General features: G+C 31.8%; 2 protein-coding genes across 2 annotated transcripts; one reads left to right on the top strand and one right to left on the bottom strand.

The window, feature by feature from the left end:
* Positions 1 to 241: 241 nt before the first annotated feature.
* On the top strand, positions 242 to 4,254 carry Rtel1 (Regulator of telomere elongation helicase 1). The gene is made up of 10 exons (XM_075300080.1): positions 242 to 463; positions 519 to 1,435; positions 1,493 to 1,675; positions 1,761 to 1,909; positions 1,966 to 2,172; positions 2,336 to 2,750; positions 2,814 to 3,062; positions 3,122 to 3,270; positions 3,346 to 3,781; positions 3,847 to 4,254. The coding sequence occupies exons 1-10, from the start codon at positions 331 to 333 to the stop codon at positions 4,054 to 4,056; spliced, it is 3,048 nt and encodes a 1,015-aa protein (XP_075156195.1). The 5' UTR covers positions 242 to 330; the 3' UTR covers positions 4,057 to 4,254.
* Positions 4,255 to 7,245: 2,991 nt separating this feature from the next.
* On the bottom strand, positions 7,246 to 9,083 carry LOC142230527 (uncharacterized). The gene has a single exon (XM_075301171.1). It carries the CDS (start codon positions 8,511 to 8,513, stop codon positions 7,998 to 8,000), a length of 516 nt encoding a protein of 171 aa, XP_075157286.1. The 5' UTR covers positions 8,514 to 9,083; the 3' UTR covers positions 7,246 to 7,997.
* Positions 9,084 to 11,243: the final 2,160 nt, after the last annotated feature.

Below are 11,243 nucleotides of genomic sequence, written 5' to 3'. Positions count from 1 at the left end.
GATTGTGTGCTATTATAGGTTTAATAGTTAGTTTTAAGTAAATTTTCCTGAATTGTACTAAATTCTATCAGCATGTTGTCCTATAGGGAGTTGGTTGATTAAATAAATGAATAATTAAATAAATAAATAAATAAAACTGAACATAACCATAACTGAATCTTTACCAAGTATTAATTACACTACCTGACTATTAGTGATTTATTTCTCATCACGCGTGACATTCTCTTACAAACACCCTATGAAAAGCTGTCATTTGTTAATGAAAACATTGCCATTTCACAATATAATAGACTTTTTGGCGGTTTGCAATAATTGGTCGCAACATTAAACATGCCAGAAACAATTATAGCTGGTATTCCCGTGCATTTTCCATTTGATCCCTATGAAGTTCAAAGAGCTTATATGGAAAAGGTCATCATTTGTCTACGAGATGGAACAAATGGTGTTCTGGAATCACCGACGGGTATAAAATAATGTTTACAAATGTAACAATGAATAAAACAAAAACTGCTTCCTAGGTACTGGTAAAACCCTTAGTCTCTTATGTTCATCATTGGCATGGCTACAGTCCCGAAAAGAGGAAATGAAGATGCAAATGCAACGATCAGCACCGCCGCCCAGTGATCTTAAAAACAACCCTCTTTTAGCGGAGCATTTAGAAATGATTGCTCGTGCTAAGCCCAAGGGCGGTAGCTGGGGTCTTCCTAAAATAATATATGCCTCACGTACCCATTCACAGTTAACGCAAGCTATGCAGGAATTAAAACGGACATCTTATTCATTTATGAGGGCGGTGGTATTGGGATCCAGAGACCAATTGTGTATACATCCCGAGGTAATGCGAGAGCAGGGCAATGCGAATAAAACACAGATGTGTAGATTGCGAGTTCAAACAAGAACTTGTTCCTTCCATCATCGTGTAGAATCACGTAAAGATGATCCAGATTTCCGTGGTCCCACCATAATGGACATTGAAGACTTGGTTAAAGTAGGTCAAAAACTCAAAATGTGTCCATATTATGGTGCCAAAGAATTGGTTGAAGATGCCGACATTGTATTTATGCCCTATAACTATTTATTGGACCCATCGGCTCGGAAGGCAAATAAAATTGAATTGAATAATACCATTTGCATTTTGGATGAAGCTCACAATATCGAAAAGATTTGCGAAGAATCTGCTTCTGTTCAAATAAAATCATCCGATGTAGCATTGGCTATAGAAGACACCACACATATTATGAAGGCAATGAGCAGTGGTGATATGTTAGATTCTGCTGGGGATGAGCCAAAAGATTTCACATTGGACGATCTGGCTTTGCTTAAAGAAATGCTATTGGAACTTGAAGGGGCCATAGATGATATCCTTGTGGAAAATAAACAAGAAGGTGCCACATTTCCAGCTTCCTACATTTTTGACTTGCTGTCAAAGGCAAATGTAAGCGTAATTATTGTAGCTGACCATTCCCTAAACAAAAACATTTTTTTTCTTCAGATTACATACGGTTCTTCAAAAGCAATAGTTGCTCTTTTGGACAAGCTTATTCAGTTCATGGCAATTGAATCCCAAAATAATATGACACGTAAAGGAGGTAGTTATCAAAAGATAAGCGACCTTTTAACTGTGGTCTTTGTAAACAAGGAGGATAATTTAGACAAAGTATATCGTAGCTTTAAGGTAATGTGGTTACATTTTGAAGAACATAAATACAAATACAATTTTCTATTTAATTTGATCCAATTTTTTTTTTTTTTGAGTTAAGGTCCATGTACAAATTGAGGAAGTAAAACAATATAATAGTAAAGGTGGTAATTCTGCAAATCAATCGGGATGGCTATCAAAGGGAAATGTAAGTTCTTCATCTAAGAATGGTAAAATAATAAATTATTGGTGCTTTAATCCTGGCTTTGGGTAAGCATTTAAAATGTAAACGATAAATCAAATCTAAGCAATAATATTCATTTTAGAATGGAACAGTTATTAAATACTAATGTGCGTAGTGTGATCTTAACCAGTGGTACATTAGCTCCATTAAAACCGTTGATAGCTGAATTGGCCATACCCATAGCGCAACGCCTTGAAAATCCTCATATTGTTTCGTCCTCCCAGGTCTATGTAAAAATTATTGGTTCTGGACCAGATCGTGAGCAATTAATTTCGAACTATCAAAATAGGTATGTAATTACACAAAACATTTCCTGGTGCTTGGTCCCCAGCTTTACATTGTTTCAAAGTCTCTCTATCCTTATGATTTAAGAATTATAGCCTTGAGGAATTAAGATTCGACTAGCCAAACTTTTGTTTGATTTATACTCTTATCATATTTTCTACTTTTAGAGACAATCCTAAATATATTAGTTCCTTGGGATCAACCATATTAAATGTTTCGCGTTTAGTGCCAGATGGTTTATTGGTGTTCTTTCCCTCATACCCCATGTTAAATCAATGTGTGAATTCATGGCAAGCTTCCGGATTGTGGTCATCGATTAGTCAACACAAACCGATATTTGTTGAACCTCGAGGCAAAGAGGATTTCACCAATACCATGGAACAGTTTTATCAAAGTATAAAAGACTCAAAGGGAGCCTGTTTTATGGCAGTGTGTCGAGGAAAAGTTTCAGAGGGTTTAGATTTTGCCGATCGTAATGGTCGAGCTGTCATTATAACTGGTCTGCCATTTCCTCCGCTAAAAGATCCTAAAGTGATATTGAAGAAAAAATATTTGGACGATAATCGTACAAAAGAGAATGAGGTTGGTATTTGTGAAAATGACAAAAAACGAAAATTTTTTCTTGATTTTTCTTTTGAGCTATAGCTCTTAACTGGGCAAGCTTGGTACTCTTTAGATGCTACAAGAGCTGTAAATCAAGCAATTGGTCGTGTAATTCGTCATCGAAATGATTATGGTGCTATATTATTGTGTGATGTAAGATTTCAGCAGTCTTCTCAAATTCAGCAGCTATCAAAGTGGATAAGAGACATTTTGGGGACTCAACAAAAAAATACGACATTCGGTCCAGTTGTTAAAGAACTAAGAGATTTCTTTAGAAATGCTGACAAAACAGTAAGTCTTACTCACAGTCACATTGCTAGACTATTAACATTCATCTTCCAAATAAATAGATGCCAAAACCAAAAGAACGTTGCGTTGAAACTCTTGTGGTTGAAAGTTGTGAACAGACCGATGAACCGATTCGCAGTAAATTGTTTTCTGATCCTAAGGAAGTGTTGGCTGCCAAAAGTAAATTTCAATTTGCACATTCCAATGCCATGTAATTATTATTTTGAGTCCGTAGAAATTGTATAGGTTTATCAAAAATAAATTTCTTAAAATTTTCATCATATAGAAAAGTGGAAAAAACCAACTCAATAGAATCATGGTCTCCCAATGATTATGCCGCAGCTGCCGGACGAACTTGTAACAGTGGAAAAATGCCTAGTGCTATGGATTTTATGAGTCGTCTTGACTCCAATGTTTCTGCAATAGATTTTAATTCTTCCTCCAGCTGTTCCAGTTCAGCTAGTGGAAGTTTAGTTAAAATACACAAGCGAGAACGAAGTCCAACTACGAGCCAAACGTCATCTTCCTCCAGTAGCCTTTCCCAAACTGATTTTAACAAAAAGAAGAAATATAAACTTGTGAATAATACCTCGACGTCACAACTTTCAACATCTACCTCTGCAAAGCTAAGTTCATTTTCATATGGCCAGAAACCACATCTAACAACAGAGGGCGATGATAGTAAAAAGGCCCCTGAAGAAAGATTGGAATTCCTAAGAGTTGTAAGTAATAAAGATTTTGTCATATTTTCTCATACTCTTACGGTCCCTTCTTATGTATCAAACAGCTTCGAAGTATTTTACCCCCAGAAGATTTTAGTGCATTTACTGCTGCTTTGGTTGCATACAAACGTGATGATAATATAGATGCCTTATTGGATCTTTTATTTAGATTATTGGCTAAACCTAGTTCGATGTATTTGTTAAGGGATATGAAACGTTTTCTAAAAAGTGAACACCGTTCGATATTTGATGATCGCCTGGCATGCCACTCATAGTCCTATGTTTTCCTTGTTTTTCGTTTATTTTTTTTTTCTTTCGTGGTATGTTTTGGCTAAATAATTCCAATATTTATACGTTAATATAAACTTAATTTAAGATTTCGGTTAGGCAACAAAATAAATTTGCCTTACAGAAAATGTAAAATAAGTTTTAAGTTTTTCTACGATCTATAAATAAAACGTCAATTACAGAAACTGAGTTGGTCAAATTTAATACGTCCATCATGGGAGTACTTTTCATCAATTATTACGTTGACAATATGTTAAAACGTAATATCTACCGCTGCTGCTAATGCTGTTGTTGCAGCTTGGAAAAGGTGATACACATTAGGCTCGAAATCTATTAAAAGTGGATTTGAAAAGGCAAATGACAGTTGAAATCTAGTTAAAGTGGGTTTTGGATGTGAAAGAGGTATAAGATAATAATGAATTTACTTCGACTTCAATGCAAGCCTTTTTTATTTTTTAAAAAGTAAAATTTTCTCTAGAGGTGCATACCGAGCTAAAGGACTTTTCATTTAGCCAAAGATCTGTAGTTCAGCTTAGTGGTGTTCGCATGCGTAAAATTTGACTCAAGCTTAAGACTGAAACTCTCGTTTATGCACAAGGTAAAGTGAACACGATCAGTTTGGGAGTTTACGAATTGCTCAGTTGGGAAATTTTCTTCATGTTCCAAAAATCAGATTTTTAGATCTCTAGCCATTTAAATGCCATAAGACTGTGGATTACTTTGAATTCATAATCCACAGCGTTATGGCATTATTTACTCGCAGATTTCCATATAATCACCTTCGCCCGATATTATACCATTTACTAATTTCTTTTACAACCTTTCTTCGGTCCCATCGATCACTTTCCCGCTTCTTCGGACTGTGGCTTTCTAAACAAAAGAACGAACAAATTTTGATAACATTTGTTTAGAACTCACATATTTTTATATTATAATTTATTTATTTGCAATTTGTTTAGCACTTGGAGATCTATCGTTCCAAATATACAAAAAGGCTAGAAAAGGAATTGAAATTACAAGTATGGAGAAAGGATTTTGTTGACTGATGGCTATTACGCCTTTTTGCATATAGGGTAACGATTGCATATCTATCACGGTTGCCACTCGAGCCAAAAATAATCTACAAAATTTTGCCAAAACAACTTCCAAATAGAAATTCGCAGTGTTTTATCAAATTTTTGTGGTTATAAGTTTTGTAAAATTTTCACAATTTCAAAATTTTATATCTATAGAAAATTTTGTTAAAATGTTTTTCTATAGAAAATTTTGTCAAAATTTTATTACTATCAAAAATTTTATAAAAATGTTATTTCTATAGAAAATTTTGTCAAAATTTTATTTCTATAGAAAATTTTGTCAAAATTTTATTTCTGTAGAAAATTTTATTTCTATAGAATATTTTGTCAAAATTTTATTTCATTGTTGTTGTTTATTTGATTTCAGCTTAAAACCATACATTGACTAAACTACAAGTGTAGCTTAACCAACAGAGGAAAAGAATGTTTGTCAAATTTATTTGGACAAAGCCCTATAGACTGCAAGATGGTTGGATGGACGCACGTTTCGGAATTACCATATTCCTCATCAGCATCCTCTACTTGCAGCAAAACTATCAACCAATTATCAGAATAACTTCAGGCAGTTCATTAAACCCAACTATAAACCACACTTAAACCCTCCGAAAAAAGGCTTTACATTGATAGCCGGCTTATGCCGAAATAAATTCGTACAAACATCTCTCTTTTCCTTTGCCACCATCAAATCATCGATTTGAATGAAGTTGGCTGGGTTTTATTTTGAGCGTGCTTCCTCTTCTGTCTTTCATTCGAAACGTGCGTCCATCCAACCATCTTGCAGTCTATAGGGCTTTGCCCAAATAAATTTGACAAACATTCTTTTCCTCTGTTGGTTAAGCTACACTTGTAGTTTAGTCAATGTATGGTTTTAAGCTGAAATAAAAAAAAAACAACAACAATGATTAAAGAACAAAAACCAACAATAACAAAACAAAACGAATGAATATTTCTATAGAAAATTTTGTCAAAATTTGATTTCTATAGAAAATTTTATTTCTATAGAAAATTTTGTCAAAATTTTATTTCCATAGAAAATTTTGTCAAAATTTTATTTCTATTGAAAAATTTTATTTCTATAAAAAATTTTGTCAAAATTTTACTTCTATAGAAAATTTTGTCAATATTTTATTTCTATAGAAAATTTTGTCAAAATGTTATTTCTATAGATAATTTTGTTAAAATTTTACTTCTATAGAAAATTTTGTTAAAATTTTATTTCTATAGAAAATTTGTCAAAATTTTATTTCTATTGAAAATTTTATTTCTATCGAAAATTTTGTTAAAATTTTATTTCTATAGAAAATATTGTTAAAATTTGTTTATAGAAAATTTTGTCAAAATTTAATTTCTATAGAAAATTTTATCAAAATTTTATTACCATAAAAAATTTTGTCAAAATTTTATTTCTATAGAAAATTTTATCAATATATTATTTCTATAAAAAATTTTGTCAATATTTAATTTCTATAGAAAATTTTGTCAACATTTTATTTCTTTAGAAAATTTTGTCAAAATTTTATTACTGTAGAAAATTTTGTCAACATTTTATTTCTATAGAAAATTTTGTCAAAATTTTATTTCTATAGAAAATTTTGTCAAAATTTTACTTCTATAGAAAATTTTGTCAATATTTTTTTTCTATAGAAAATTTGGTCAAAATTTTATTTCTATAGAAAATTTTGTTAAAATTTAATTTCTATAGAAAATTTTGTTAAAATTTAATTTCTATAGAAAATTTTGTCAAAATTTTATTTCTATAGAAAATTTTTTGTCAAAATGTTATTTCTATAGTAAATTTTGTCAAAATTTTATTTCTATAGTAAATTTTGTCAAAATTTTATTTGTATAGAAAATTTCGTCAAAATCCTTTAATTGCAGCAAAACTATCAACCAATTATCAGAATAAATTAGAAAATTTCGTCAAAATTTTATATTTACAGAAAATTATCTCAAAAGTTTATATTTACAGAAAATTTTGTCCAGATTTTATTTCTATAGAAAATTTTGTAAAATTTTATTTCTATAGAAAACTTTGTCAAAATTTTATTTCCATAGAACATTTTTGTCAAAAATTTATTTCTATTGAAAATTTTGTCAAAATTTAATTTCTATAGAAAATTTTGTCAAAATTTTATTTCTATTGAACAATTTTATTTCTATTGAAATTTTTTTTTCTACCAACTGTGGCAACCGTGATATCTATACATTTATATTCTTTTTGTTACATGTTTATGTTTGTTTGTATTTTCTCGTGTACATACAATATTCATAATGATCAACTGTTGATTAGTTCTATAATAAATATTAAAGCTATGTTAGTTTTTTTATAAATATCATTCACGAAGAACCATTTTAATTGGTCCAAAACCTACGTTGGACCCACCATTTTCAGCAATATAGGTATACACAATCATATGGGGTTTTTGTAAATTCAAATCTTATCATAATAATAAACTTAGAATTATTTATACATATGTATGTAAGTTGTTACGTTGTTTGTATAGGCTAAACATAAATACAGATTCAAATGTTAAAAGTCATTGCCCCGTTTCTGTGGATTGAGTAATGCATTATAATGACCTTAAAATTAGCTGTAGCTTAATAATGTATTTAGTGGAACGGAGGTACCGCACACACTAACAAGTTACTGTTATACATGTAGTATAATAACTTCCGTTTCCAATATTTCATACTCTCTTTCTCTTTTAGTCCATTATAAACATTCTCTTTATATCTATTACTATGTCAGCACCATCTTCTCTTAAATTTGACCCACATATGGGACAACAACATAAATAATATTTAATAATTCCTCGTGCTCTTCATCCTCCTTGTTTGTTATCCTCCATGCCCTACTCACGCCATTGCATATTAAAACGTTGTTCAAATGAAGCTCTATTGTATATTCCAATATCAGCTAATTTATCTAAATCGGCACAATAAGACAAACGTCTAATATCAGTCATAGCAATATCGAATTTCTTTTTCCATGTATCCCAATCCTGGGCATTCATTTGTGACAACAATTGCGGGCTGGGTATATCTAATGAGGCTATGAGTCTATCAAAGGCATCGGCTACGGGTCCCACAGATAAATTAGCCCAATAATCATCGGGGAAACGGCGATTTTGACAAAACGGCGCTGGATGTCTTAATATACAGGCAGACATTAGGATTTCAAAACGTTCAGCTGGTTCATAGAAACGCTTAGTTCGTGTCTTTTCCACAAAATCAATTAGGCGAAAAAACGGTGTATACTTTTGTAAATGCAATAAAGGTTCACGATGTGTCCACACATATTCCCCGCCTCCACCAGGAACGGGAACAACACCAGTTGCGGGTCGTAAACAATTTGTTTCCTCAGTCATGTTTATTTTTTTTTTTGGATTTTAAAAAACACACAAATAGATGCTTTTTTGATTGCAATTGCACAAATTGCTTATTATTCAAGGTCACAATATGGTAGTAGTTGTTGCTCTGTACGTTTGTTTCTCTTTTTTTCTTGCCTAGGCCAAGGTTAGGTCAGGTTGCTGCTCGTTATGTGGTGGCTGTGTTGGTTTCGTATTTCTTGGCAATTCCAGTTGTTTTATATTTTCTATTATTATTTTTGTCTATTTTTTTTTACTATTTCTACTTTGGTAATGAGATTTGTTCCTGTGGGATAAGCGGGATGTGATGGTTTGTTTTCCAATTATGTCCAATATAACGTATAATTTTATTGAACGTTTGTTTTCGGGCGTCGTAGCACTATTCACTTTCACATCCTATATAACAATGATGTTTGTTGGTCGTTGCGACGTGTTATAGGTGCATTGTGAAAGCATTTCTTTCATTCGTCTATGCCTTTAAGAGAAAGAACACGGCTACAGTGTTTTGTACCCGACAAAGGTTATAAAAAGGGAAATTAATAAACCCCCTCTTATGTTACGAACTGCTTACGAGTTTATATTCAGGCTAAAATTTATGTCAAATATAAATTATGATAAATACTTCTGAATCAAATTTACGTTTGTCGAATTTTTTAAAATTTGTAAACTTTGGAAAAATTTTGAATGATTTTGCGTTACAACTTTGGTGAAGGCTTGTGATGGTTGCACTCATGCAACAAAAAATGCTGTCAAAAGCAAACACTTACTGCTGTTTTTCAGCACACAAAAAGAACTTCAAACATTTAAAAAACAATTATAACACTAGTTTACAATTTTTTTTCTACACTTGATGAGAGGCAACTTTTCTTATGTATTTTGATCTGCTGAATTCGAAAAAATTTTAAAAAATTTTTTATGGAATAGTTTTAGAGATATGCCGTTATTTTTAGTTTTTCGCTCTTTTTCACTAAAAAAATTATATCTCGAGTTAGAAATGACCGATTATATCGATACTTAAATGATAGATATTAAGATGACGAATAATCGTTTATAATTGGATCTGTGATAAGTTAAGTGGTTCAAAAAATATCGATGCGAAAAAGCAAAATTTTCAAAGAAATCGTATTTTACAATGGACTTTTTCCGCCAGAAAAGTATAAACCATTTAATAAAATGAGTTTATACTCTAACGTAAGTAATAAGACCAACTAAAAGAAAAACGACCGAAAAATGACAAAGTTATAAGCAGTTGAGTGAACATATCCGATGTCAAATCATGCAAATATTAGCAACTCACCCACACAAAAATGCCTATCGGCCACAGAGAAATGCATTTTTGTGTGGGTGATTGGCTCATATTTGCATGATTTGACATCATTCAATTGCTTATAACTTTTTCTTTTTTGGGTCGTTTTTTTCTTATAACTACGTTAGAGTATCATCTATACGACCATGAAGAGAAACCCGACGTTTTTCTTTTCAATGGTTTATACATTTCTGGCGGAAAAGGTCCATTGTAAAATACGATTTTTTTGAAAACTTATCACAGATCCAGTTATACACGATTATTCGTCATCTTAATACCTTCCATTTAAGTTCCAACAACGATATAATCGGACATTTCTAACTCGAGATATATTTTGTTTAGTGAAAAAAAGAGCGAAAAACTAAAAATAACGGGATATCTCAAAAACAATTTTTTAAAAAAATTTTTTAACATTTTTTTTAATTCAGCAGGTCAAAATACATAAGAAAAGTCAACTTCATCAAGTGTACATTTTCAGTGTAAACTAGTGTAATTTTATGGCGATTTTGATTGGGAAAAAAGGTGCAACATTCTCGAAATTGATTGCCAAATATAAAGGACACTGTCATAGATTTTGGAACCTGTAACCCTCTCAATATTATGAATTAACAATAACTTTGGAATGACACTATTATTTGAGCGAAAATACAATGAGGGAAAAAGTAGTGTAACACCAGGGCAACATATTTTTTGCGAAACGAAAACGCCCTTAGATTATGTCTTAACAGGTAAGGGAAAATTTGAATAGTATTCGAATGTCACGATATGACATAGCATTTTGGTAGATTAACTTGAGCATCAGTTTACGTTTTCTTCAACATTGTCTAAATTGACTTTCAAAAAGACGACAATTTGTAAGTCTGGGTGGAAACCAATCAAGTATTTTGGAATGTGTTAGTGGCAATCCTCAACGTGGCACAAGTCTAGACATTCTGAGAAAGCTGCAAGTGGTTTATAAAAGAATTTTTAGATATGTCTACGGCAAACAACGGTTGCAATTTTTATATAAATTTTTCTGTGAGTGTATAAATCCATTGTATTCGTAAATTCTGTGGTCACAACCCTTAACAGTTTAACTCGAGATAGGACACAATTGAGTTTTTAGCACCATCATATTCAGCGTATCTAAATTTATTTACTCTAAATTTTTCATGTTTGTATCTCTTCTAGGAATCTGTAGCAAAGTTTTCCAAAAAACTCCTTCTCCTGATTTTCAGTGAAGATTCAAAACTTTAAAATCCTGTACTGAAAATATTGAAAAACAGACTTAGGCTGTTATGGGTTGGGACCACAGAATTAAGACACACCCCAAACATACCACTTTATGGATCGGTGGAAGCCACCGTAGTGGAATGCCGCCCGCGTTACATACAAAAAAGACATGGGTTCAATTTTGTCACAGGTCGGTTATCCCCTCTCAGTAA

This window comes from Haematobia irritans, chromosome 3 (genome assembly GCF_050003625.1).
Source record: "Haematobia irritans isolate KBUSLIRL chromosome 3, ASM5000362v1, whole genome shotgun sequence".
NCBI lineage: Eukaryota > Metazoa > Arthropoda > Insecta > Diptera > Muscidae > Haematobia > Haematobia irritans.
Note: the sequence above shows the minus strand (reverse complement) of the source record. Positions and strands in the feature narration are given on the sequence as shown.

Excerpts from the sequence above, each read along its gene's own strand:
- Rtel1 (XM_075300080.1), top strand. The coding sequence starts at position 331 with ATGCCAGAAACAATTATAGCTGGTATTCCCGTGCATTTTCCATTTGAT. Across the intron at positions 1,436-1,492 it reads ACTTGCTGTCAAAGGCAAAT|ATTACATACGGTTCTTCAAA; the intron begins GTAAGCGTAATT and ends TTTTTTCTTCAG. Across the intron at positions 3,271-3,345 it reads TTTGCACATTCCAATGCCAT|AAAAGTGGAAAAAACCAACT; the intron begins GTAATTATTATT and ends TTCATCATATAG.
- LOC142230527 (XM_075301171.1), bottom strand. The coding sequence starts at position 8,513 with ATGACTGAGGAAACAAATTGTTTACGACCCGCAACTGGTGTTGTTCCC.